General features: G+C 55.0%; 1 protein-coding gene across 1 annotated transcript in view; it reads right to left on the bottom strand.

The window, feature by feature from the left end:
* Positions 1 to 41: 41 nt before the first annotated feature.
* The window catches only part of ARHGEF17 (Rho guanine nucleotide exchange factor 17), a 62,461-nt gene continuing 34,518 nt past the window's right edge, over positions 42 to 27,984 (bottom strand). Inside the window, exons 2-21 of the mRNA XM_004433971.3 lie at positions 24,164 to 24,241; positions 18,320 to 18,502; positions 12,636 to 12,752; positions 12,325 to 12,417; positions 11,918 to 12,094; positions 11,538 to 11,588; positions 11,193 to 11,302; positions 10,998 to 11,083; positions 9,253 to 9,371; positions 8,690 to 8,903; positions 8,079 to 8,152; positions 7,297 to 7,496; positions 6,794 to 7,092; positions 6,019 to 6,268; positions 5,641 to 5,727; positions 5,255 to 5,322; positions 4,860 to 5,008; positions 3,981 to 4,155; positions 3,601 to 3,870; positions 42 to 2,669 (exon numbers count right to left, since the gene is read on the bottom strand). Coding sequence (XP_004434028.1) covers positions 2,473 to 2,669; positions 3,601 to 3,870; positions 3,981 to 4,155; positions 4,860 to 5,008; positions 5,255 to 5,322; positions 5,641 to 5,727; positions 6,019 to 6,268; positions 6,794 to 7,092; positions 7,297 to 7,496; positions 8,079 to 8,152; positions 8,690 to 8,903; positions 9,253 to 9,371; positions 10,998 to 11,083; positions 11,193 to 11,302; positions 11,538 to 11,588; positions 11,918 to 12,094; positions 12,325 to 12,417; positions 12,636 to 12,752; positions 18,320 to 18,502; positions 24,164 to 24,241 — 2,997 coding nt within the window. The 3' untranslated portion in view covers positions 42 to 2,472. The remainder of the gene's footprint in view (positions 2,670 to 3,600; positions 3,871 to 3,980; positions 4,156 to 4,859; positions 5,009 to 5,254; positions 5,323 to 5,640; positions 5,728 to 6,018; positions 6,269 to 6,793; positions 7,093 to 7,296; positions 7,497 to 8,078; positions 8,153 to 8,689; positions 8,904 to 9,252; positions 9,372 to 10,997; positions 11,084 to 11,192; positions 11,303 to 11,537; positions 11,589 to 11,917; positions 12,095 to 12,324; positions 12,418 to 12,635; positions 12,753 to 18,319; positions 18,503 to 24,163; positions 24,242 to 27,984) is intronic.

Genomic DNA, 27,984 nt, shown 5'->3' with positions numbered 1-27,984 from the left:
AACGAATCTCTTCTTTGCAATCCAAAGACCTGTGCACACCACGCAACAGTCCTGGGGGGAAAAGATTATCAACCCTGTTTTACAGATGAGGAAATGGAGGCTCAGAGGGGATACAACTCATCCAAAGTCACATTGCTAGTTAGAAGCAAAGTCAAGATTTCTGTTCAGCTTCAAAACCTGTGCTCCTTCGAATGCTTTGTTTCATCATAAGCTCCACATGAGCATTGCTTTCTACTCTGAAATAGATCTGTTCAATATAATCGCCTCCTCTCTAGATCTTTCCAGTGGTGCTGCAGAGAGATGCTCCATGCATGTCCTATGGCCCAGCAGACTACCGGTATGAGAGCATGCGTTTGCAGAACATGAGCCTGCACTCCCCTTTAGCAACTGCTTTTTGTAAAGTCTTAATCATTTGGGTCGGAAAATATATACATGTGTTCAGCAGAGCTGAGGCATGATCTGCCCTTTTCTAGAAGTCATCATCTTGAGTCCTGCAGGTGTACCCTGGTGGGAAGGGCTGTCTGCCCTGCAAAGCATGGCCCCAAGTTGTTGACTTTTGCATTCTGTGTCTGACTTAATGGCACACCTCTTTGGACCAGAAATCAGACAGACCTGGATTCTACCCCTGCTCAGCTTGGCCTCTGTGGGATTCCCCAGCCTCAATGAGGCTTTGCTGGCGCAAGAGCACTTTCCTGGAGGAGCCGTGGCAGGCTCACCAGGCGCCTGGTTTTCCACTTGCAGCACGTGTCAGCTTCAGATGCCCAAGCCCCACCCAGACCGACTGACCCGGAAGCTGAGGGGAGCCTGGGAATGTGTATTTACATGGATACAGATTTTAGGTCTTATGCTTTATATTTCCACGTGATCTCTAAGGGATTCTAACCAAGGCCCTAGTTACAAAGCACCGGACCTGCACAACCCCTTGTCTTCCCGATGAGGAAACTGCAGCCCAGATGGGGGCGATGACCTGCCAGGATAACACAGCAAGTCAGTGGCAGCCTCGCCATCACAGCGCCCTTCTGGGTCTCTGAGGCCTCCCTTCTGCCCAAGTGAGTGGGTGTCAGGAGGCCCATGTGGCTGGAGAGCCCTGAGGTCACTGGCAGGAGGCCACTGAGGCCATCGATGGGAACTAGTCGTTTGGTGTTTCTATTTATTGACTCTTTAAACTTCATCATCCAAGGAAAGTTAATACATGACTGTTTGGTAGCAAGAGAAACAAATCTAAGACCGCAATGACCCACCCACCCCAAACAAAAACAGAACCAAACAAATCCCATCTGAAACCAGACCTTTGGAGCTGTAGCTGAAGCAGCGAGGGGGCTGGGGGTCAGACTGGCTCCTCAGTCCAGGGGGCAGGGGAGAGGCTGCCCTCATGTGGCTCCCAGTTGAAGAGGCCATGTTCAGCCCCTCAGCTTTGGGTGTCCTTCGTGGAGGGGCTGCCCCTGGCAGGAGGGGTGTGAAGAGAGGGATTCAGTGGTCAGAGTGAGGGGGCTCCTAGGTCCACCCTCCCAAGGTGACCATATGTGCCAGTGCATGAGACACAGGGGCTGGGGGCTGGGGAGCAACTTTGAGGAGAGCGAGGGCCCTTTTCCCTGCTCAGGCCAGGAGAGAGCCCTGTCTGAGGCCCCATCAGTGTTCCCAAACTCGGACACCACTAAAGGCACTGCCAACAAGCCAGGAAAGGCCAACGCCTGGGGAGGCCCCCCAGATGGGAGTCACAGCCCCCAGTCGTCATCACCTTGTTCTGGATGACTGACTGAGGGGACTTGGTCCTTGGCTCTGGATATTGGAGGGCAGCCCGATCAGGACGAGGCCATGGAAAGTATAGGTTAGGAGGCAGTGTTGTGGTGCCCTGATCATGCAGTGTATGTCTATGTGTGTGCCGCACGTGCGCATGTATGTAATGAGGGGGGATTGGTCCCTCCAGGAAGGCTTGGTTAGGGTCCCAGGGTGTCCCCCAGGGCAGGAAGAGGGTTTTTTTTCCCTTCTGTCATTTCCTCACATCACCCCCTGCCTCAGGTCATTGCATAAATAAGTGCTCGGGAAGGGACACATCTAAAAAGGAACATAAATACTGTACATGGGAAAGGATTCTGTCCCCCAGCCCTCCCACTGCCCCCAGAATACCCTCCAAATATTGCACATGGCCCTCCCCAGCCCCGTGGGGTCCAGGCCCGGCCGTGTCTTTGGTAGAAGCTCCAGCGACAGAGGTCCTGGGCAGCCCACATGCCCCCCACCCCACCCCCATCATGACCGGGAGCACTGGAGCAGCCAGAGGGTCAAGAAAGGTTTGGCCCGCTGGCCAGCAGGTGTTCCATCAGGAATGCTTCTGCAAGGATGGGAGGCAGCCCATGCAGGCACAAGGGTGCCCCTGGTCCGACACTCCTGGTCAGAGTCTGCGTGTGGGCGAGGAAGAGGCAAGCAGGCTGAGGGCAGGTGGGCAGGTGAGTCCTGGGCCCTAGTGGACAGGGGTCACACCCTCCATAGGAGGAGGTGGTTTGTGCTGTCATCTCGGCCCACAGTCTCGCTGCTGCCGCCACCCCCACCACTGAGTCGGAAGTCCTCATAGCCATCACCTCCACTGATAACCAGCATTTTAGGCCTGGCTGAGGCGGGTCCTCGGTGCCGAGGGGAGTCCCGGTGCTCCAGTGATGGCAGCTTCTCGGGGCCTGGGGGGCGGAGGGGGAGGATCCATTAGCCTCGGGGTGACTGGTGGCTGCACTGTCCTGTCATGGCCTAAGCTCCCGCATCCCGGAAGACAGGAAGAAAGACATGCCCGCTTCCTGTGGGGGATCCCACTTCCTGTTAGCCAAGAACTTTCTGTTTGCAAAGAAATGCCCACTTCCTGGCAGTCAGACAACTTTTACCCCCAGTCCGTACTTTCTAGTCAGGAGTGACATGACTTCCTAGGGCCTCACCACTTTCTCTCTCGATTACTGCTCACATACTGTCCTCCTCATACTCATTTCCTGCTTCCAACAGCCCTTTCCCCGTTAGGCAGCTGAAGTCTTCTCTGAATCCAGACAACAACTCACCAAGGCCTCCCCGCTTCCTGACTCCCATAGGCCCTTCCTCTCGGGAATATGGTTTCCTGACTGGCCAAAGCAAGACTTTGCTAATTGTGACCTCCTGGACACACATCATTTCCTAACATGTTTCACCTTCTAATTCTCACAGTCCATTGCTGGCCTACCTGCCACTCTATGTTTTGCTCTCTGCTGCTATTTCTATTCCTGCTCTGCCCATTCCTTCTTGACTCCACTTCCTACCCTGAATGCCATTTCTAGTCCTGCTTTATTTCCTGTTGTATATATCCCTTGCTGTGCCATATTCTAATTCTCAGCTTACAGTTTACTTCCTGTCTCCCATGACACTTCTCTGGACAGAATTTTACACACACACACACACACAAACACACACACACACACAATGTGTCTTAAATTTCATTTTGGGGTTTCCATAGCCTACTTCCTGTAATATATGCCACATTCACTGCTGTATGACACTTTTCCTCCCTCTTAAACCTCTTCTGGGAGGACAGTGGGAGTCCTAAACCAAGAGCCCAGGATCCCTGGTTTGGGGTAAGATGCACAGACCCACCTGTGTCTGGGGGAGGCGGTGGGGTTGGGCAGAGCAGGTTGAAGCCGTCTGGCAGCTGGACTGCGGCCAAGAAGCGGACGTGGCCAGTGTGTCCCTGGCCAAGGCCAGCAGGGCTGAGGGGTGCCCGTGGGCAGCTGATGGTACTGGGCGAGGTGGGCATGGTGAGCACTACACCGGCACTGGTGCCCACCCACAGCAGCTCTTCACACACCAGCAGCGCTGTGATCCTCAGGCAGGCCGCCTTGTGCTGCCGGATGATGGCATCCGAGCCTGCAGTGGGAGACAGACCAGAGCTGGGGCTGAATCCTGGCACTGAGCCCCCTCAAGGACGGGGCAGAAAGGCTCCAAGGGAAGGCACGGTGGTAGACTGAGGTCAGTACCTGCCAGCATCCTGTGCACGGGAGGTGTGACGTCTACCTCTGCCAGCTGCTCAAAGGTGTCTGGATGGTAGAGACACACGTGGGCACTACCTTTCAGTGTCACCCACACGCCCAGGCTGGAGTCCACCATGCAGGCCACAGTGCGGCTGGAATCCTGCCCCACGTAGAACGTGTGCTGGGGCGTTAGGGGGAGGGCGGGAAGAGAGCAGACAGGTGAGTGGCAGGCCTGCCTTGTGCTTCACCAGCGCCCATCCCTCCCTCCTGACAACTCACACTGACCCTCTCCAGAAAGCCCACCCGGACTGATAGCAAAGGCAGCCTTGCTCCTTGGTCTAGATGATTAACCTTGCAAAGCCTGGTTCCACTGGAGCCTCCCCACTTAATACTCAGAAATTAAAATGAAGATGTACTTTTCCCACGAAACTTCAGTGACTTAATGATAGGAGAATTCCAAAGGTTGAAGGGTTTTAAGACCAATCATTGGCCTACTTCCTCGACAGATAGGTGCCTTTTTTTTTTTTTTTTTTTTTGCTGGGAAAGATTCGCCCTGAGCTAACATCTGTTGCCAATCTTCTTCTCTTTTCCCCTCCCCAAAGCCCCTCTACATAGTTGTATATTCTAGTTGTAAGTCCTTCTAGTTCTTCTATGTGAGCCACCGCCACAGCATGGCTACTGACAGACGAGTGGTGTGGTTCCACACCCAGGAACCAAACCTGGGTCACCAAAGCAGAGCATGCCAAACTTTAACCACTAAGGCATCAGGGCTGGCTCATATGGATGCTTTTTTATGGCCCCCATGGTCTCATCTCCCTTTCACGGACCTGGCTCACCCCAAGTCACCAATTCTGTGCCCCTACTATCCCCCTCCTCCTCTACTACCTCCAGCTGCAGCGTGTCAGGGCTCAGGACAAGGACTCGATTCTGGCAGCCACACCACAGCCGCCCACCCACAGACACCATCTTGGTGATGGGGCTCCCCTGAGCACCCAGGGTCACTGATTTGAAGTTCTGGGGGTCCCAGAAACGGCCTGGAGTGGGAGTGGGATAAGGAAAACAAAGCACATTCAGTCCAGTACTGCATCTGAGCCTCACCCTCCCCTGCAATGAGGTGCTAACAACCCCATTTATAAACAAGGACGTCAAGGCACAGAGAGCACCTCAGAGTTGCCCAAAGCCACATCTCTAGACTCGTGTCCCCAAGGCCCAGCTGTGCTCAGGAGAGAGCACCACTATCAGCAAGGGGGTCCCAAGGTTGGGGGGAGCTAGGCACTCACCTGCTTCTCTTTGGTAGACCACAAGTTCTCCATTGGCCAGAGACACAAACACCTGGTTATCCAGATACCTAGGCAGGGAAGAGAAGGAGTCAGAGGTTTCAGGAGTCCAAAGCAGGTCACCTGGGCCAAGGGAATCACAGACAGAATGGCCATGGCTCCTGAGAGACCACCTCTCCAGGTGGGGGGAGCCCAAGTCTAGGAAGGGGCCGTGACTTACCCAAGGTCACAGTGTGTGAGAGGCACAGCCAGCCTAGGGCCAGGCCTCTGGCCTCCAGCCTCCACAGAAAGGAGGGGCCAGTAGAGCAGGGGGACCCAGGAGAACAGAAAGTGGCGTGCATGTATAGCTGAGAAAAGTCTGGAATGGAAGGACCACCCGTAGTTCTTACAAGATGCAGGTCACGGAGGCTGCGTGCTGGAGCTTCATGCTGTTCCTGCGATCACGGATGCTGTCAGAGGACTGGTACACGTGGACACTGTGGATCAGGGGTGTGCACCTGTCACAGGTGCTTGGGCACACCAGTCCCTGGAGTCATCCCTCCACCCCTCTGCCTCCACTACCCTCTCCTCCATGCCAGGTGCCTGCCCAAGGTTCTGGGATCCCACAGCCTCCCTGTGGGTTTCAGACCCCCTGGCAGCCCTGGCTAGCAGTCCCCCTGGGGTCTGACCCACAGCCCTCCCGTTTCTGCTTCAGGATACCAGATGATTTCCAAAGCAGGGAGCTCAGAGTTCTGGCACTGTGACCCCAGCCCCTCCCCTGTCCCTACCAGCCATCCTCAGTGCCCAGCCACACAGAGCTCTGGTAGGCCTCAGGGTCAACGCTCAGCAGGTCCTCAAGGCTGCCCCGGGTGAAGGAGCCACGGCTGGAGCGGCGAAGGGCTCTCCCATCCATTGGGCTGGTGCTGCAGGGACCGCCAGGCCCAAAGGAGCCAGACAGCGGCAGGAAACCAGGCTCCTGCTCCTCCTCTGAGCTGGTGGTCTCCGCCGTGGCCTCCTTGGAGCTCGGGGTCTCTTCATCTGAGGGAGACAAAAGTCTCTATCTCTATTCCCCTCTGCCAGGCCTCAGACCTGATACTTTCTAGGCCTCAGTCTCCCCTCAATGCATCCCTCCTGGCCATGTCCCTCGCGAAGGCCTTCCACAGCTACTCTCCCCATCCCAGAGGCCTCTGCATCAGCTCAGGCCTCATCATTAGGCCTCGTCACCCTGCTTAGTGACAGCTTAGTGCTACAGGCTCCTAGTCCTGGCCTGGTCCTCTCCAATCCCCCGCCATACCATGGACAGAAGAACCCACTTCTCCACCCCCTACTCCATCTTCCCTAACTGGGCATTCCAGGGACTTCAGGATCTGGCCTGACTGTCCCACTGCCCTCTGGGTCCTCGGTGTTACAGCCCCTGTCGGCCTTGCCAGCCCCCACTGCTCTGTGTGTTAACATCCTGAGACTTGACTCCACACCTTTGCCTACACTAGTCCCTCCTCACCTATCAGTACCCCCTCCTCTGGGCAATCCACCATGTCTGACAGCCCCAAGCTAGTCACTCACTTCCAAAGCTAGAGGAGATGGTGGACCGGCTGGCCTGGCTCTGCAGGGTCCCTGAGGGGCTGGGTGAAGACTCATCGTCCGAGTCGCTGTCAAAGGGCACCAATTCCGGGCGGGGGTCACCCTCGGCGGGGCCTGGCGCCATCTCCAGGCCCGAGCCGGCAATGGAGATGTGCAGGCAGGGCTGGGGTCCCGGCTCTGCTAGCGTTGCCGCTTCCTCGTCCGCGGCCTCGACGTCCAGCTCCGGCCCTGTGGGCTCGGGTGCCGTCTCTGGGGGGCTCCTCAGCGACGGAGGCCGCTCCCTGCAAATCGAAGGGCTGAGGATGAGAGCCGCTAGGAGCCAAGGCTCGGCCCCACTCGCCGGCACGCCCACCAGGCCCCGCCGACAACGGCCGGGCCCCGCACACACGCACCGGACACGCCCACAAACACGTTGGGGCGGCCTCAGTGGGTGTAGCCCGCAGGGACTCAGACCCGCGGCCCGGCCCCGCTGCCCGGGGCCTCACCGGTGACAGCGGGGCTGCAGGCCGGGCACCGCCCCGATGCAGAGGATGCGGGCGGAGCAGACGGCGATGCAGGCCTCCACGTCAGGCTCAGCGCGCAGGCTCAGCAGGCACACCTGGCCCACGTAGCCGTCGCTGTTGCACACCCACACCTCCGGCGTGGGCTCGGGGCAGCTGCTCGGGGTTGGGGCCGCGCACGAGAACTGCAGAGGGCGCCAATGGACAGGGGAAGGTGAAATGGAGGAATTGCTGCCAGCTCCCCAGCGCTCTCCACGCCCACCAGCAGAATGGAGGCCAGGAGGCAGGCCCGCGTGGGTGTATATGGATCCCCAATACACCCTTCTGCAAAAGTGTATACATAACACACAGCACACGACACTCTTTACACATCAAATGCATGCATGCCTCTGATATAGGTATCATTCATTCATGCATGTACACATACATGTACCCTGAATATCATCACGTGTATATGCATGTAACAAATGTGAAAATGGTAACCTTTATCCATATGTATGCAGCCTCATCCAAGCAAGTGAACTAGACACCGTCCATCAATCGTACAGCCTTTGTGCACATGCACAGATACAGACATGCATGATCATACCCATATGCATGTGACATGTGCAGTGTCCATGTGCATGTGCAGAGACCTGCACACTCAAAGACACAGGGAGCAATTGCAATGTTCAAGACATGTATATAATATTGTACACAAAACAAAAACACATGAACACGTGCTGGCTTTGAACGTGTGCACCCACATGACCCAGGTACACACACACCTGCATGCCACTGCGTGTTTTCATGATGGGGATGGCCTTCAGGAACTCAGGGTCTAGACAGCTTTTGCTGGATGCTGTAGTGGAGATGCACAGACAGACACTGCTTAGCATCCACCTCATGCCAGTCCTAACCTTGCCCATTTCTCTTCCTCCTCTGCCCCTAGGGTCTCTTGAGGGAGAACGAGGTGGCTGTAGGTTATGCCCTGCTTGTCCCTGGGCTCCATTTCCCCATCTGTACAATGCGGGAGGTAGACCCAGAAGTCTCCAAGGATCTTCTAAGCCACGGACCCTGAGCAACAGCCTTCCCTGATCCAGGCCTGCTCAGAGTATGTGTGGGTGGAGGGGAGGGGAGTGTGTGGTCTTGGCCATCTACTCCCATGATGAGGCCCCTGACATAAGATGACCCTGTTCATGGACTCCCCTCCATGCCAAGGAGGCCCTGGGGAAGTCCTTGATTCACTGCAGAAGTCTTAGTTCACCTCCCACCAGCAGGGACTGGAGCACAGGACACAGCAGTCCTGGGATTTCTGCTCCTGACCTGTCTCAGACAGCCTCGAGGTGCTGCCACTGCCCACTGCTCGGTGGTTCTGGGAGGATGGTGCCTGGCTTACCCAGCTTCCTCTTGGCCTCATCAAAGGCCTGCTCAAAGCCAAGGCGGGCGTCTGGGTGGGGGAACTCGAAGATGAAGGAGTCGGTACCCTCGGGCCTTGTGGTGCACAGCTCCAGCTTGGTAGGGGGGAAGGAAAGCGCATAGCACAGCGCCTGCTTCTCTGACAGGTCCCTGTGCATGGCCGCCGAGAGGTCCCGCAGCACGTCATCCAGGCTCTGCGGGGAGGAGGGCCCAGGCCTCAGGCCCTACATCTCCCCACAGCCTGCTCCTGCCCTGAGGATGCAGTGTGGGGACCTGCCTCTCCCCTCAGACAGAAAATGGGACTCTGTCTCCCCGCTTAGGCCAAGAGGTAGCCTGGATACCCCCCACAGACAGGATGGCCCTCTCTCCTTCAGCTGGGGGTGGAGCTTTGTCTCCACCCTCAGACCTGGAACACATTACTTCCCTCTGATGGGCTGAGGCTGTATTTTCCTCCTCAGATAAGTGACAGGGATGTCCTCTCCCTCAGGCAAATGACAAGGCTATTATTTCTCCCTCAGATGGGGTCAGGGAGAGGGCGCAGACCTGGTGGGGGAAGCCAAGGCTCTCAGAGAGCTTGCTCATTTGGCCCAGGGTGGTCAGGTCCTCGTCTAGGCGGCTGATGGCCTTCTGGATGTTCTCCCGATTGGTGGCTTGGGACGCCCCTGGTGGGGAGAGAGGAAGGCCATGGACAGACAAGGTCAAGCCTGGACACACACTCCTCCCCCTACCACACAACTTGCAGCAGGGCGTGGGGAGTGTCCTGAGAAACCGAGAGCCTGTAAACCCCAAGTCCCCAGGAACAAAGTTAAAAGGCAGCTCACAGAGAGACCCCAGGCCCAAGAGCAGGGGACTGGGCCTGATTCAGAGCTACCTGGCACAGGGTACGGGGCCCCCCCGGAGAACTCCCTGGAAAAGCACAAAGAATAAACAGCAGACGGCTCTGCAGGTCATGCAGGCTCCAGCCGACACCGGCCTGCTGCGGTGGTGCAGCCTCCCGCGGGGGAGTCGGCTGGGCAGGCACAGCCTCAGACAGGCAAACCTGCTGACCAAGGGACTGAATTCCCCCACAAATGAGGGAGCAATGAGCTGACGCCCTGGATTTCTCTGGTCCTATCCCATACCTGATCACTGCCAGCTCAGCATCCCCCACAGCCCGCGCTGCCTGGCTGGGGGTGTACGCTCTGGACCAGTGGCCCTCAAATGGGTGTTGTAGGTAGCAGTGCAGTGTACTAGACAAGCCAGGGCTTGGAATAGCTCCTCCTCCTTCTGAGGGAAACTGTCCCCTGCCAACCTTCACCGCCTGGGCAGCCACGTTTTCTTCCATATGACCCTGCCCCCTCCTGGCTGACTGGACCAGGGCTGAACACCTGAATTAAAGGCAGTCATTTTATCAACCGGCCTGTTCTCTAGTGAGAAGAGATGAATTGGATCAATAATCAGCTTGTGCTCCTACATAGGGGCCCATGTGCGGCAGGCCTGGTTACCTAGGGGCTGAGTAAGCCCCTTCCGCACCCTGGGACCACCCCATGTGAGCTTGGGGTCACAGTCCGGGCCTGAACTGCCTGCCGGACCAGAGGTGCCCACAGCACCGTCCAGACCAACCACTCCCCTCAGGAAGGCGGACTGTGACTCCTGGAGCAGCTAGGGCCGAGAGCTGAGGGAGAAAGGCCACAATGCAGAAAAGGCCACGATGGATCATGGGAGTCACGAGGACGCAGAGAAAGCTGAGAGCAGTGAGGAGAACCGGCCAACGCACAGAGAATGAGAGAGAGAGACAGACAGACAGAAAGACAGAGACATAGAGGAACAGGAGGAGCAGCTCCTTAAAGCCGCCTCAGCTCCTGACGGTCTCAGCCCCACACAGCACGGATCTTTCTAACCAGCCTTTAGAGTGAGTCTGCTCCCCTCTGTGCCCAAAACTGCTGGACCAGAACAGTGCACCATCATCTAGCATGAGGCGCGTAAATGAGCTTGTGCAGTGACTCAGTGGCTAATGACAGGGATGTCTGTGCTCCCTGCACCACCCCCAGGCCAGCCCCACCTGCCAGCCTAGGTTAGGTCCCTGCCCAGCCAGAAGGTGATCTGCAGGGACAGGTCCTGGTCTGGCTCTCTGGGCACCAGCCGGAGCCCACATGCCAGCCTCCTTATACTGGATGGGAAAGTGCAGCCCAAAAGCAGAAAGGCAGACGGATGGGCAGCCAGCCTGGCCACAGCTCAAACCCTCCAGAAGGGCTTCTCAGAGGAAGACCCCGACACCCAGACCCCCGGGCAGGCCTGAGCCAGCCCACCTTTGATGATGTCTGCATCTTCCAGCGGCAGCTTCCACAGCAGCTTGTACTTGCTGGCCGTGTCGATGACGCTGGCTGCCGTGTATCTGTGGGGAGCCAAGTGGGGGTGCTCTGGCCAGGGCGGGGGGTGGGGCCTAGGGAGGGACAGCTGCTGCCCCCTGCCTAAGCCCCCCCAGCCCCACCCCGGCCACTCACAGGCTCATGGAGCTGCGCCGCAGGGAGCCTGACTTCCGCTTCAGGGTGGTGCAGACGATGAGGTCCGTGAAGAGGAAGAGGGACCGGTCCTTCTTGCCACCAATTGCTTTCTGTGGGGCCGGAGGTAGGATTCAGGCCCAGAGGCCCACCCTCCTGCCCACAGTGCCCAAGGGGACAGCCAGGCCCAGGGAGGGGTGAGGGCTCTCCCCTAGCTGCCCAGAGGCAGAGGCCAGGACTCCCGTTGGGGTGGAAGAACAGGGAGACCCAGAGGCAGCAGGTGTGAACAGAAGTGTGAACCAAGTGGGGAGGTGGGGACAGGTGGGCAGACAACAGGACACTTCTTACCACTTCAATGACCATCTCCTGCCTCAGGAACCGCCGCAGAGGGGCCTGGAGCTGCGGGGCAGGAAGGACGAGGCATCTTGAAGGCTAATTATTAATCCCCATCCCCTCCCCAGACCCTGGTGACCCCTTGGCCCCAATCCACGGGCCAGGCCAGTGGAAGCAACATCCCATCCACCCTCCCAACGCTGTGCCATCAGACAACAGACACACGGCCAGAGACGAACATGGAAGAGACATGGATGTGGACGGACAGGTGGAGATGCTGGTAGACACAGATGCAAACACGCTGCAGACAGGGCTGTGCACATGGACACGGCCACGATTCCAGTGACCACAGATGCGGACACAGACGTGAGGGGGCAGGGTGGGGTGGCACGCACATCCTCCATGCCCTCGATGTGGGACTCGATCTCCTGCAGCACGCGCGCGTGCCGCTCTGCCTCCTCGGCGCTCCGCACGCCCTTGTTGATGCGTTCAGCCACCTGCTTGATGTTCCGCTGTGCATCCAGCAGGAGGGGGTGGTCCGGGTGGTCCACAGGTGTGTGCTTCAGGAGGTCCTGGGGTGGGAATGGGGACCAGACCTGCCTGCTTAGCTGCCCCTGGCAGGCCCTGGGGCCTCACAATGACTGCTGGAGGTGAGGGACTATGGGTAGATGCCGGAGAGGACTTCCTTTCCTACCTGACCCCTGGGGACTCCCATGCCAAGCTCGACCAGGCAGGGGCCTGAGCCCTCTGCATCCCCACATCTCCAGGCCTTGCCCACCTGCCCGCCTGGGCCCAGGCCCACCTTCACCAGAAGCTCGTAGCGTGGGATCCGCTGCACGGGCTTGATCATGAGGTCGGAGAGTGCCTGCTTCTCCTTGTTCTCACGCATGCTTTGCTGGAACCCGAAACAGTGGACGGGCACCCAGGTGAGGAATGACATGCAAAGAAAGGAATGTCCAGGGACGGGCCTCCAGCAAGCCCCTCCAGCTCAGCCTGCGGGCAGAGGCTAATCCACAGGCTAGGCCTGTGGTGCCCAGGCTGGGAGCTCCTGGGGCCCCCAAGGCTGGCCCAAGGTGACAGTGGCCTCCACCCCCCCACCCAAGCCCACAGTACCTCCAGGAACTTGAGAAAGGCAGGCCTCGCCTCCTTAGCCACACGCACGGCGTCCTTAGCGTTGAGAAAGTTATCAACGTAGGCAGAATAGATGTTGACCAGGACGTCCTTGGAGAACTGTGGGTGAAGACGCAGGGTGGGGACCCTCAGGGTGTCCTTTATCCCACCTCACCCTGTCCTGGTTTCTACTGACTCACGAGCAAACATCTTTTCCCTCCAACTAGAAATGGTACGGTCTCTGAGGGATCGGGCACGTGCTGCTGTGTGCATGCTATATGGGGCACCATGTGAGTAAGTGTGCACGTGTGCAGGCATATACACACACGTGTACCTTCTCTGTGTGTGCATGTATGTACGTGTGCCCAGACACGTCCTGTGAGCTCAGACCAGGTTCTCTCACTTCCAACTGGGCATCTCCATCCCCTGGTCTCCAACCCCACCAAGTCCAGCCAGGCAGGCGTCCCTCCTCACTTTCCTCTCAGTGACACAGACTCGTTCCAGCTGCTTGGCCTTTGCCCATGTAATTTCCTCCACCAGGAATGCCCTTCCCCCATCCAAATCGCACCTGCCCTCAGGCCTGGGCTCCAGTTCCGCCTCCTCCAGGAAGCACTCCCTGCCCTGACTAGGGCTCTGCTTGGAACTACACCTGGCCTCTGGCCTCCCCTGATCCCCCAGGACAAGTCTTCCCCACTCCAAGGAGATAGGTGATCTGATCCAGCCCAGCAAAGCCCCGCTAAGGGTGAGGCACACAGCTGGTGGCTAATACCTGCTGGCTGGCTGACAGCTGGGCTGAATGTGGAGGTTCTTGGTCAGAAGGCCTGGCTGGGAGTTGGGACACCCCAGTTCCTGTCTCAGCTGTACCCTGGACAGACTAGGTGATCCGTGGTGGTGTTTCTGACCCCTTCTGGGCCTCCAAGCCCCTGTGTCTCTAAGGGGCCAATTGTCCACCCCGCCAACACCCTGCCACGATGTGCCGCAGGGCAGAGGCTGAAGCAGCTTGGGAAGAAAGACAGCCCCCACTCGACTGCCCAGATCCTAGGACAGAGCACCCTATCCTGACCCCTCCCTGGGGGCCAGGGCTTCCGCTGCAGCCCACGGTCAGCATCAAGGTCCCGGCAGGCGAGAAGCCTAGTGACACTAGTGACACAGAGGGTGGTGACGGGCTGCAGATGTCAGCCTCAGCCCGGGGTCCCATCACCACCTGGCCAAGGTTCTTGTCACATCAGTTTCCAGGTCAGCAGGGACCTTCAAAGACCTTCTTAGGCCCTGGGCCCACCCCACAACATCATAAACACATGAAAACATACCCACATCCCATAAAAATAGATAAGATTTTCTTTTGCTAGTAAAATTTTTGGAAGGAGCTTTACAGTTTTGCTTTTGAAATTATTTGGCTCTGAATAACTATTTAGTTTGGGTTTGGCTATGATTTGTCAGTCATCACCACGCACTTTGGGGAATTCTGGCAAAATAAAATGTAACTGAAATTTTTTCAAATGTAATTAAATTCATATAAATGAATACTAAATTTAACAATTAAAGAAAATGTCATGTTAACGTCTTACAGACATTTAATTAAATGTTGATTAGTTTTGCTTTTGCACTTCTTTTTGAATTTTGAAGCCAATACTTTTTCTAAGGTCTCAATCACTATTGCAGGATCTTGAAAAGCTCACAGGTGGAGGTCTCGCCTGTGGCGAAAGGGAGTATGGCCTGGGGGAGGGCGTGGGCGCTGGAACCAGTTTCTTGGGGTTGAATCCTCCACCACTTACTAACCGCGACTTCGATCAGGTTACTTCCTCTCTACGAGGCACAGCCATCAACTTTAAACTCAAGAATAATCGCACCTTTGGCCTTAGAGTTGTTGATATATACAGTGTACAGGAGTCCCACGCTATCTGCAGTTTGACTTTCTGCGGTTTCAGTTACCCATGGTCCAAAAATATTAAATGAAAAATTCCCGAAATAAACAATCATAAGTTTGAAATTGTGCACCGTTCTGATTAGCATGATGAAATCTCAAAACGTTATCCTCCATCCAGCCCTAGACATGAATCATCTCTTTGTCCAGCATATCCATGCCGTATATGTTACCCACCTGTTAGTCACTTAGTAGCCATCTCAATTATCAGATCGACTGTTGGGGTGTGTTCAATACTTAATAATGGCCCCAAAGCCACCTTTATTGTTAGTTATTGTTGTTAATCTCTTACTGTGCCTAATTTATAAATTAAACTTTATTATAGGCACGTATGTATAGGAAAAAACATAAGTCTATACAAGCATACCTCATTTTATTGAGCTATGCTTTACTGTGTATTGCAGAAATTTTATTGTTTACAAATTGAAGGTTTGTGGTTAACCCTGCGTCAAGCAAGTTTATTGGCACCATTTTTCCAACAGCATTTGCTCACTTCATGTCTCTGTGTCACATTTTCGTAATCCTCACAATATTTCAAACTTTTTCATTATTATTATATTTGTTATGCTGATCTGTGATCAGTGATCTTACTATTGTAATTGCTTTGGGGTGCCACAAACTACACCCATATCAGACAGCGAACTTAAAGCCCTAATTCTCTTCAATTCTATGAAGGCTGAGAGAGGAGAGGAAGCTGCAGAAACAAAGTCTGAAGCTAGCAGAGGTTGGTTCATCAGGTTTAAGGAAAAAAGCCGTCTCTATAACATAAAAGTGCAAGGTGAAGCAGTGAATGCTGATGTAGAAGCTGCAGCAAGTTCTCCAGAAGATCCAGCTAAGACAATTCACGAAGGCGGCTACACTAAACAACAGATTTTCAACGTAGATGCAACAGCCTTATATTGGAAGAAGATGCCATCTAGGACTTTCACAGCTAGAGAGAAGTCAATGCCTGGCTTCAAAGCTTCCAAGGACAGGCTGACTCTCTTGTTAGGGGCTAATGCAGCTGGTAACTTTCAGTTGAAGCCAGTGCTCATTTACCATTCTGAAAATCCTAGTGCCCTTAAGAATGATGCTCTGTCTACTCTGCTCGTGCCTTATAAATGGAACAAGGCCTGGATGACAGCACATCTTTTTTTTTTCTGGAAGACTCGCCCGAAGCTAACATCTGTCGCCAATCTTCCTCCTTTTTTCTTCCTTTCACCCCGGCAAAAGCCCCAGTGCCTACTTGTGTATAGCTGTAAGTTCTTCTGGTTCTTCTATGTGCACCGCCGCAGCATGGCTACTGACAGCCGAGTGGTGTGATGCCGCGCCTGGTAACCAAACCCGGGCTGCCAAAGAGGAATGCACTGAACTTTAACCACTGGCCATTAGGGCTTGCTCAGCACATCTTTTTACAACATGGTTTACTGAATATTTTAAGCCCACTGTTAAGACCTACTGCTCAGGGGCCGGCCCGGTGGCACAGCGGTTAAGTGCTCGCACTCTGCTGCGGTGGCCCGGGTTCTGTAGGTTCGGATCCCGGGCGTGCACCGCTTGTCAAGCCATGCTGTGGCGGCATCCCATATAAAGTGGAGGAAGATGGGCACGGATGTTAGCCCAGGGTCAATCTTCTTCGGCAAAAAGAGGAAGATTGGCATCGGATGTTAGCTCAGGGCTGATCTTCCTCACAAAAAAAAAAAAAAAAAAAAAAAAGACCTACTGCTCAGAAAAGAAGATTCCTTTCACAATATGACTTCTTATTGACAATGCAACTGGTCACCCCAAGAGCTCTGATGGAAATGTACAATGAGATGAATGTTGTTTTCATGCCTGCTAAGAGAACATCCATTCTGCAGCCCATGGATCAAGGAGTAAATTCAACATTCAAGCTTTATTATATAAAAAATACATTTTGTAAGGCTATCGCTGCCATAGATTGTGATTCCTTTGATGGATCTGGGCAAAGTAAACTGAAAACCTTCTAGAAAGGATTCACCACTCTAGATGCCATTAAAAACATTTGTGATTCATGGGAAGAAGTCAAAATATCAATATTAATGGAGTTTGCAAGGAGTTGATTCCAACTCTCATGGATGACTTTGAGGGGTTCCAGACTTCAGTGGAGAAGTAACTGCAGATGTGGTGGAAACAGCAAGAGAACTAGAATTAGAAGTAGAGCCTGAAGATGTGACAGAACAGCTGCAATCTCATGATAAAACTTTAATGGATGATGATTTGCTTCTTATGGATGAGCAAAGAAAGTGGTTTCTTGAGACGGAATCTACTCCTGGTGGAGATGCTGTGAAGATTGTTGAAATGACAACAAGGATTTAGAAGATTACATCAACTTAGTTGATAAAGCAGCAGCAGGGTCTGACACAATTGACTCCAATTTTGAAAGAATTTCTATTATAGGTAAAATGCTATCAAAAAGCATCGCATGCTACAGAGAAATCGTTCATGAAAGGAAGAGTCAATCCATGCAGCAAACTTCACTGTTGTCGTATTTTAAGAAATCGCCACAGGCACCCTAACCTTCAGCACCCACTACCCCGATCAGTTAGCAGCCATCAACATCGAGGCAAGACCCTCCACAGGCAAGAAGATTACGACTTGCTGAAGGCTCAGAGGATGGTTAGCATTTTTTAGCAATAAAGTATTTTTTTTTTTTTTTTAAAGATTTTATTTATTTATTTTTCCCCAAAGCCCCAGTACATAGTTGTCTGTCATAGCTGCACATCCTTCTAGTTGCTGTATGTGGGACGCGGCCTCAGCATGGCTGGAGGAGTGGTGCCTCGGTGCGCACCCGGGATCCGAACCCGGGCCGCCGGCAGCAGAGCGCACGCACTTAACCACCAAGCCACGGGGCCGGCCCAATAAAGTATTTTTTAATTAAGGTGTGTACATATTTGCTTTATTGCAGTGGTCTGGAACTGAACCTGCAATCTCTCTGAGATATGCCTGCATAGGGTTCAGTACTCTCCATGGTTTCAGGCATCCATTGGGGGTCTTGGAACATATCCCCCGCAGATAAGGGGGGACTACTGTATTTAGAATAATGCCTAGCACAGAATAAGTACCAAATAGTTAGCTATTATTAAAATGCCTGGTGGAGGGCTGGCCCTGTGGCTTAGCGGTTGGGTGTGCACTCCGCTGCTGGTGGCCCGGGTTCGGATCCCGGGCGCACACCGACGCACCGCTTCTCCCGCCATGCTGAGGCCGCGTCCCACGTACAGCAACTAGAAGGATGTGCAACTATGACATACAACTATCTACTGGGGCTTTGGGGGTAAAAATAATAAATAAATAAAATCTTTAAAATGCCTGGTGGAGAAAAGAGCTAGTCAAGACGAGGCCAGTGTCAACAACAAGCTCAAGTCCGGGGTCAGGATCAAGGCAACTGTCGAGATTCAGGCTAAGGCAGGGGTTGAAGTCAGTACCAGCATCCGTTTGAGATCTGAGTCAGCATCAGGGTCAGCTCAGGGTCAGGACTAGGGTCAGGTCAGTGCCAGCAACTGGGGTTGGGTCCGGGATCAGGGTCAGTGTCTGGTTGGGGTTGGGATCCATGCCAGAGTCCAGCCAAACTCTGGGCTTGGGCAGTGTCTAGGTTCAGGTCAACCCAGGGGCTGGGGTCAGTATGTGTCTGGTCAAGTTCTGGGGTCAGATCAGGGATCAGTCAGTGTCCGGGTGGGGTGGGGTGAGGAAGTCCATGGCAGCATCCAGCCCCTTCCAGGAAGGGCCCGAGCTTGTGGGGGCTGCAGCAGTGGGCAGCACGGCCACTCACCGACTGGACGAGCAGGTCTCCCACCTTCTGCTGGGCGTGCCAGGTCTGCACACAGTGCCGCACCTGCTCCAGGAACTGCTCGTGGTGCTCCAAGAGCTCCGGGATCTGGTCGAAAATCTCGTCCACCAGCGACGGGTCACACAGCAAGGAGTTCTCCGGCTGCTTCAGCGGCTGCATGTAGCCCTGGGGGACCCACGGGGTCACTGCAGGTCCCCTCAGAGAGATGGCACCCCAATCCCCTGGCATAGGTACACACAGAAGTCACCCGGGCCTGCAGCTCAGTGGCCCTGCCTCCTGAATCTCCCTCCTTAGACTCAGAGCTCTAGGGGGCAGATGGGAAGACCTACCCCTGTGCCCCTCACTGCGCAGCCCAGGGCCTGGCACAAGATGGGAGCGAGGGGGCTCAGGAAAGGTTTGTTGGATACATGAACAAACAGAGCTTGGAGTGAGCACAGCAAAAAGATTGGGCTCCCCGAAAGATCCCCCCACTCTAATTCAGCAAGTATCTTCTTGAGCATTCACTATGTGCCAGGCACTGTTCAAGAACCAGGAGACAGCAGTGAACAAGGAAGACCAAAATCCCTGCCCTGACAGAGCTTACAATCTAGCCAGATGAAACACACAAATAAAATAAGGAAATAAAAAATAAACTGTTTCATCAAATCTAAGACATATCATTATTTTTATTTATCTTTAAGAAAAAATTTGCTGCCAATTAAATTATGATATGCATTCAATTATAGGATGAACCTTGATTTCAGAGATGTTAAAATGTGAAGAACGTGCCTCAGAATCAATTACATGTGGGAATCGTGGTGAGTCCAAAGGTGATAATTGCTGTGGGGAAAATAAAGCAGGGAGGGGCATGAGAGGCCATATGGGAAGTTACTGGAGGCTTTTAATGACACTATCTGACATTGTTTTAACAGTTTTCAGATCTGCTGGTCAGTCTGTGACTAAAACTCCTATTTTTCACCTCAAATCTGCATTCTACGGTGCTTACTGAGCAAGAACAGCCTTGCTCAGCAGCTGGCGCTCTCATGGGGACGTCGCCCTCTACTGGCCCAAACTGTAACTACAGGTGAAAGAAAACAAGCCATTTGAAACAGTATATGCAACCGGTGTAATAAAATTTATACTAAACATTAAAAAAAATCTGGCTTGTCTTGTAAAACAAGCTCCAGAAAGTAAAGCTCAACAGAATCCTCTCGCCTGGCTGGGGATTCTGAAAAGGCCAGAGGGTGATGGGGAGGCTCACAGCGTGGGCCAGTCCGCCAGCGCCTCAGCTGTGCCAGGGTCCGCTGTCCCACAAGGAGCAGGAGCCAAACGGCTGAGCTCCGGGTCCCTGCGCCCACATGGAAGCAGGCACACAGTGGGAGGGAGGAATAAACAGGGACTGAGAACCCGACACGGAACCTGCGTTCACTCACCACACACTCGCTGAGCAACTACCGTGTGTCGGCCTTCTGAGCGCGGGCTGTGCTGGTGGGCAGGGAAAAGCGCTGTGCTGGGGAGCTGACGTGTTAGTGGAGGGAGGCGGAAAACCAGCACCATAAATAACGAAATGATTACACAGTACGTTAGAAGATAGTAAGTGCTGTGGGGAAAAGACAGGCTCGGGGGTACCAGGAGAAGGGGGTTTGTTAGCTGGGAATCTGGGGGCTGAAGAAAGAGGCAAAGGGTGAGGGTGGCACTGAGGAAAGGACCTGGGTTCACATCCCACCTCCTTCTGGCTGTTAACTTTGGTATTTAACTTCTTCCTTCGTTAAACTCCTGGCCTGAAGAAACAATACCCAGGTGGGTGGCAGTGGTCACTTCAAGGAACACCAGGGCTGTGGAGTCCAATCTCAGTTTGAATACCACCTATGCTTCAGGCAGTGTAGACAGTGGGTGAGAGGGAGCACCCTAGGGTCAGACTGACAGGGATTCAACCCAGGCTACGGCACTTCCTAGCTCGGTGACCTTGAACAAGTTGCTTTACTTCTCTGTGTCTCAGTTTATTCATCTGTAAAATGGAGGTTATAGTGATGTTTATATGAATTATGTAAAGCGCACATATTAAGCACTTGATAAATGTCAGCTCTTAATATTACCACCTGCTACAGGCGGAATGTTTGTGTGGTCCCAAAATTCATATGTTGAAACTTAATCCCCAGTGTGGTGTTATCTGGAGGTGGGGCCTTTGGGAGGTGAATAGGTCATGAGGGTGGAGCCTTCCGGAATGGGATTTGTGCCTTTATAAAAGAGGCGCCACAGAGCTCCCTCGGCTCTTCTGCCACGTGAGGACACAGAGAAAAGACAGCTGTCTATGAACCAGGAGGCGGGCCCTCACCAGACAGTGAATCTGTCAGTGCCTTGATCTTGGACTTCCCAGTCTCCAGAACTAGGAGAAATAAATTTCTATTTGTTTAAGCCACCCAGTCTAGGGAGTTTTTGTTATAGCAGCCCGAATGGACTAGGACACCACTTAATAGATGGAAGACCCTGGGCAGGTTTCTTAACCTTGCTGAGCCTTCGTTTCCTCATCTGAAGAAGGGGATTATAATCTCTACCTCACAAGGTTAATACAAAGATTAAATGTGATTTTATACACATGCACACAAGCAGGCATGCAGAGTTGCCAGGCAGTTTGCTAACTTATACGTGCATCTCTCTCCTAATCTGTACTCGAAACAGGTACTATTACTATTCCCACTCTCCAGGCAAGGAAACTGAGGCAGAGACTGGTTATGTAACTTGCTCCAGGTCACACAGCTGGTCAAGAGGAAGAGCCAACTTTGAACACTGGTGGCCTGGCTCCAGAGCCGTGCTCCTGACCCCTGGGCCAAACCTTGCTCCTCTAGACACACCAGGGCTGCCTCGAGTGACAGGCCTGGGGTTTGGCTGACACCCTCCTGCCCACCTCCACCCCTCCCCACCCAGCACTCTCAGTTCGGCTTCCTCAGCACCATCCTCCCTCGGCTGTGCCACCACAGGTGCCTCGAGCCTCCATGCGTGCCGCCCTGCGCTGCCGGAGACTCGGAGGTAGAGACACACCCAGGCCCTGCCCGCCTCCTGTCAGTGAACCAGGCATGGGGGGCCTCATCACCTTTTAATCTTCACGCTGGGAGACGGGTGTGATGAGCTACATTTTGCAGACAAAAACACCGAGGCTCAGAGACGTGAGGTGGTTAGGCTAGCATCACGCAGCAGGGAGGCAAGTGACTCAAACCCTGGACCGTCTGACCCCAATGCCTTTGACTCCCACCTAGCGGACAACAAAGGACCCCCCCAAACCCCTGCATGTCTACACCTCCTGCCTGGCAGCCATGGGTATCTCCTAAAGAAAGAATTTCAGCTGTGTCCCTCCTGTGCCCTTCTTGTGCTTACAATAGAGGCAGCTCCTTGCCTGGCAGCCACACTGGCCGCCTCCCCACCCCTAACTGCCCTCAGTTCCCTCCAGCTGCCCAGCCTTCGTTTCTGCTGTGCCCTCTGCCTGGAACTAGTCCCTCTGAGCCCTGTCCCTACTTAACTCCTTCCTACCCTTCAGGTCTCAGCTAAACACCCCAACCTCAGAGAAGTCCTCCCTGACCCCCAACCAGAGCAGGCCACCTTCTGTGTTCTCATCTCTCTGTGCACTTTTTTTGGTGAGGAAGACTAGCCCTGAGCTAACATCCGTTGCCAATCCTCCTCTTTTTGCTGAGGAAGATTGGCCCTGGGCTAACATCCATGCCCATCTTCCTCTACTTTATATGTGGGATGCCTGCCACAGCATGGCTTGATAAGCGGTGTGTAGGTCTGCGCCTGGGATCCAAACCTGCGAACCCCGGGCCGCCGAAGCGGAGCCTCCGAACTTAACCACTACACCACCGGGCTGGCCCCTCTGTGCACTTTTTTTTAATATATAAAAGCAAGGTATTTTTTGGTGGTAAAATACGTATATAACATAAAATTTGCCATTTTAATCATTTTTAAGTATACAGTTCAGTATACTCACATTAAGTACATTCACATTGCTGTGGAACCATCACCACCATCCATCTCCAGAACTTTTTCATCTTCCCAAACTGAAACTCTGTCCCCATTAAACACTAACTCCCCATTTCCCCCTCCCCCAGCCACTGGCAACCCCATTCTACTTTCTGTCTCTGTGAATTTCACCACTCTAGGTACCTCATATAAGTGGAACCATACAGTATTCATCTTTTTATGACTGGCTTACTTCACTTAGCATAATGTCCTCAAGGTTCATCCACGTTGTAGCATGTGTCAGAATCTCCTTCCTTGTTAAGACTGAACAATATTCTGTTTTAAGTACTTTCTGTGCCCCTTTGCATCGCCATTTGTCCCCAAATATGGTCTGTGTGACTGGTTACCGTCAGTCTGTGCCATAGACTGTGAGCTCCAGGAGACAGACCTCATCACCCATGCTCGCTGCCAAACCCCCCAGAGAACTGCCTGGCGGGCAGAATTGCTCGCTGAGGATTTGTGGAGTGAAAGAATGAATGAATGATTACTCTGAATGCTGCCAGGGTTCTACCTTCCACCCTTTGATCTCTATCCAGGTGGCTTGAGCAAACTTGTCCTCAGCCGTGACTGCCAGGCCCCACTTAAGCTCAGGTCCATGGTCTCTATCCTGGGCCCCAGACCCCATGTGCATCCCACATCCCGGGCTTTCCCAGACCCACACATGTGACCTGAACTCAGCACCTCGCCCCACCTTTCCCAGGTGGGGCTCCTCCAATGCCTCAGGCACCCCAGCCAGGGGCCCCGGCATCATCCTGGGCTTCCCCACCTTGCCCACAGCCAACCAGTCACCATTCCTGGCCTGACCAGTCCACCTCCTAAATGTCTATCCCCGACTCTCCCTGCCTGCAGCCTCTGCCCTGGTCCTGCACTCTCCCCCCTCACCTGCCCTCTTCTCCCTCACCTGCCCTCTCCTCCCTCACCTGCCCTCTCTTCCCTCACCTGCCCTCTCCTCCCTCGCCCAACCTCGGCGGCCTTAGCCTCCTCCTCTGCTACCCACCTTCCCAGCAAACAGACTTCATAAAGCATGAGTCAGGCTACACAGGGCCCCTGCTCAAAGCCCTGCGCTGACTCTCCAGGGCCCTCGGTAGAGTCCAAACCCTCCTCCCGGCATTCAAGGCCCCTCTCATGTGGCCCCTGCTGGCTTCCCCAGCGTCACCAACCCCTTGTGCTCTGTGCTGGCCACAAGGACCTCCGAATGTGCCAAGCCTCTCCTTACTGGACTTGGCACATGCTGTTCCTGCTGCTGAGAAGACAGGTCAGGAGGAAGCAACACCTCCTCCAGGGCAAATTCCCTGACTCCACACCTCACAGGCACCCCCTCGATGCTTGAAGGGTGCCCACATACTCAACTATGTCCCCGAGAGGACTGAGGGCTCCTGTGGCAAGGGCTTGTCTCTCTTATTCATCCCTGTGTTTCCTGCACCTGGAACGGGGCCTGGACGCAGCAGGCGCTCAACGTTTAATTCCATTCGACAAACATTTTCCCAGTCAATGAATGAAACGGAGGGGTACTCCAGAGGGGCGCCACAGATCTAAGCTCAGACCCAGCGCTGCCAGGGGGAGGTGGAAGGACGGTGGGGGGAGGAGCAGTGCCCTGGGGTGGTCTGGTCTGGCCTCATTAAGGTCCCTCCTCATACTCTCCTGCCCTGGAGGGGGCTTCCTCCTCTGGGGCAGTCACGTGAGGGGTTCTCCCTGGAGGGTGGTGTCTCCCAGGGTCACTCCTCTCTCCTCTCTGGCCTCAGCCCCGTCCATGAAATGGGTTTGTTCCCGCATGTCTGACAGCCCCTAGACTCAGAATGGCCGCTCTCAGGGGCCCGGGCCAGCCGTGAGCCTCACCTGCATCAGCGTGCGCAGCGACTCCACATACGACTGCTCCGTGTCCAGCAAGGTCATGGTCACGTGCTTCCGCATGTCCTGGGGGACAGAAGGCAGAGGTGAGCAGTGCCTTGTTCCCCTCAGACCCCGCCACCTGCAGTCACACGGGCCCCAAGGGTCCATCCATACCCTCTCCCTGGCCTTCAAGGCCTGCCTCCCACCACCCAGGGCTGCTGGCTGTTCCCCCAAAGCACCCTGGACCTCCACTCTGCCAGGTACTTGCTCACATGCTCCCCCTGGATCTCAAATGCCCGCCCCCCCAGAGTGTGCCCCTCGCTCCTCCACCACCCCCATGGCTGTTGGCAGATCTGGAGATTTCTTGTTTACTTCTTGGCTCTCCTGTTAGGCTCCTGAAAAGGAGTCAAAAAAAAATCAATAACCTCTCACATTTGCAAAGGACGACGCTCCAGGCCACCCTCGCTCCAGCTGCCAAACCTGTAAACCCTACCTTCAGGCTCAGCGTTGTGGGGTCAGACCCCACCTGGCTGGACTTCACACCACCCCTGAGAGTAGAAGCTGACACTCCTGCTACAGATGAAGAAAATGTGGCCCAGAGAGGCGAAGTCAGTGCCCAAGGTCACAAGCCGGGTGGGGGCAGGGTTCAGATACTCTCAGACAAGGCTGGATTCCAGTTCTCTCATTAAAAAAGGTTAACTGAGCCCTACTCCATGCCAGGCACTGTTCTAAGCAGTATATATTATTTCATCCTTCTGACCACCCTGTGAGGAAGATGTTATTATTCTTCCCATTTTAAGGATGGGGAAAAGGGGACCCAGGCACTGATGCCTCCATCCTGAGGATCTGATGATCTGCATTACAGAGTTCCTAAAGGGCCACCCAGAGTCTGCACCACACCCCCAGGGACAGGGTGCACATCCCTGACTGGGTAGACCTTATTCCGTGGGAAGGCTTTGCTGGAAGCCAGCCTGGGGATGCCCTCTCTGTGTTCAACTCCCCGGGACGCAGCTTACCTACTGACCCTTGCCACCAGTTCCTATGCCTCTAGCCCACTCCTCCTCCAGGAAGCCTTCCCAGATGGCACCAGCTCCAACAGCTTCCCTTCCTGGGCAGGGACTCCACTCCAGGTCTCCTCTAAGTCCCTGGAGTGGTCCTGAGCAAGGCCCCTAACTCCTTTGGGCCCTCGATCTTTGGGGCTTATTCTCCCCTCTCCACTGTCCCTCACAGGCCTCAGCTTGGCCAGAGCCTCTGTCTGGACCCTGTCCCAGGCTCCAGCCATCCCGGTCCTGGTCCCAGTGGATGCTCTGCACATGGCAATGCTAGTGTGGGTATCCACGTCTGTGGCATCCCTCCGGTCCCCACCCCTAGGAGCCCCTCAGGGTGGAGACTCAGCCAGTGGAGTTGTCCTGGTCACTCCTGTGCCCAGGGTCCATGTCTGCTGAGTGGACCCGGGCCCTGAGCCTGTCCAGCCTGCCTGATCCAGCCACTGCTCACCCCTCTGCACATGGTATGCTCACCTCAGGTCCCCCTCCCTTTGATCCAGGGACTCAGGGCTCAGGCCTGTCCCCAAACCTGTCCTATAACAAGGCACACTCCGAAAAGTGGGCTCCTATGCTGGGAACTCAGGGTTGGGGGGTGTGAATGACACCCCCTTGGGGGAGGGGAGGAGGCTGGCTTGCCCTATCCCCGCCAGCCCTGTGCTCTGACAGGTGAGACGGCACTGGCCCTGCCTCAGAGCCCCCAGCTACAGCCAGACCATCTCTCCTCAGTGCTTCTGAGGCCTTTAGAAAACCAGGGCAGCTTCCAGTAGGAGGCAGCATGGGCTAAGTCCACCCTAGGATAGGGAGCTTGGGAGAGCATCAAGGGCCAGAAGGGCCTCCCAAGGAAAGGCCCAGATGCCCAGTCCTCCCCGTGTCCCCCAGGGACATCTCAGACCTCACAGACACAGCCTCACTGCAGCCTCACACTCACAGCTCTATGACATAGGCATCGTCCTCTCTACTTCACAGGTGAGGAAGTCAAACCAGAGAGGTGACTTGACTTGCCCAAGATCACACAGCCAGTGACCGGCAGAGTGAGGACCAGAGTCTCTTCAGCCACCGCATGCTGAGTCTTACAGCCCAAGCATCTGGAGTTCTCACCCAGACTGGCCGGCTAGCTGTGGGCCACAGGGTGCCCGGCTTAGCCCTTACCAGCTATGTGACCTTGGGTGGTCACCTAACCGCCCTGGGTTTCCACATTCTCCTCTATGAAATGGAATGAATAATACCTCCCTCCCAGTACTGTGAAAGCAAGGAGATGGGGAGCAGAGCAGCACTCTCCACACACACTGGGTCTTCAGTGTCCCTTCTTCCTCCTCCTCAGCGAGGCTGCTTATCTGCATTCCTCTCCCTGGTGCACAGGGAGGTCCCTGAGAGTGGGACCAGCCCTGGGTGGCACAGCCACACTCCCCAGGCCCAGCCCTGCCAGGCCCAGCAGTGAGGGGCAGGGGCAGGGAGGCCTCCTGAGGGAGGCAGGGCTGGTGCCAGGCCTGACAGCCCAGAGGACTAGGGGAACTCATGCAGGGAGGCGGATGTGCAGTGCCCGCCTTTCCCAGCCTCCTCTCAGCTTAAAAGCACAGTGGGCTGTCACTCAGCTGTCAGGTAGAGGCACGGAAAACAAGGCCAGCTCCTTGTCACTGCATCGAGCACCCTTCTGCACGTGCCCAGACACGGGTGTGAGTGTATGTGGGAGTGGGGCCCAGGGGAAACAGGAGACGGGCAATGCAGCTGTCATCCAGCTCAGCAGGCCCACCTGTTACAGGCAGGACAGCCCTGTAGGCCCAGCCTCCTCCCAAAGCCCCTCAACACTCAATAGTCCCATCCCCACACCTTCACTACACGGGGCATTGACGTGGGAGGGGACCAAAGGGACACAGCAGGAAGACAGAGGGGGGCCTCTTCTACCAGTGTGAGTGGGACATCATGACCCAAAGCCTGAGACCCCTATACACACGGCATGAAGACAGAGACGCTGTACACAGAGAGAAGCCATAAAGGCGAGACCCCCCACAAAGAGACCAAAAATGCAGCCCAGTCACCCAGCCGAGAACCAAGGCCTTCAGCCAAGAGACCTGAGGCGGTGGAGAGAGGCAGGGGAGCCCAGGAGAGCAGAACAATCAGAGTCCAGACCCAGAGAGACACACAACAGCCCCTGAGAGCCTCCCTCTCCCCTGCAGGAGAACGCACACTGAGCCAGGAATGGGGACGCCACCAGTGCCACCACAGCGTGACATCTCCAAGGCCCAGCGGGCCCAGTGGCAGGGAAAGAATGGCAAGGGGGGAAATAAACTGGGTTACCCCCTACCTCCCTCAGCACATACATACACCTGGGGACTGCCTCAGGCCTGAGTGAGAGGCTGGAAAAACCTTCCCTTCCTGAGCCTGTGGACCCAGGATACCCCAGCAACAGCCTCTGCCTCCACACTGACCTATATCACTGGCTAAGTGCCACTAGGCCTTGCCAAGGCTGGGTGTCAGGGCGCAGGCCTCCCACTCCAGCTGAGCTTGCCAGCCCTTCTGCCACCTCAAGCTTGCATCCTGGGGGCATGAAATCTCAGCGTCCTGCCAGCCACACCACCTCTGCCTGGGCTCCTCACACACCTTCAATCCCTCTGCCCTCATCACTGGTCACCGAGCCCCCAGCCCTGCGGCCAGGCCTCTGGTGTGCTTGATCCGAGTTCCCGGTCCTGCGTCCCAGATCTGCCCATGCCTCCCCCAGTCCGGAGTGGGCTGAGTTCTAGGCCCAGGTCCCTGGCTGCCCCTCCCCCTCCCCGTACCTGGGCC

This window comes from Ceratotherium simum, chromosome 7 (genome assembly GCF_057802395.1).
Source record: "Ceratotherium simum simum isolate JZ-2026a chromosome 7, ASM5780239v1, whole genome shotgun sequence".
NCBI lineage: Eukaryota > Metazoa > Chordata > Mammalia > Perissodactyla > Rhinocerotidae > Ceratotherium > Ceratotherium simum.
The sequence above is the reverse complement of the archived record's forward strand: the minus strand, read 5'-3'. Positions and strand labels throughout refer to the sequence as shown.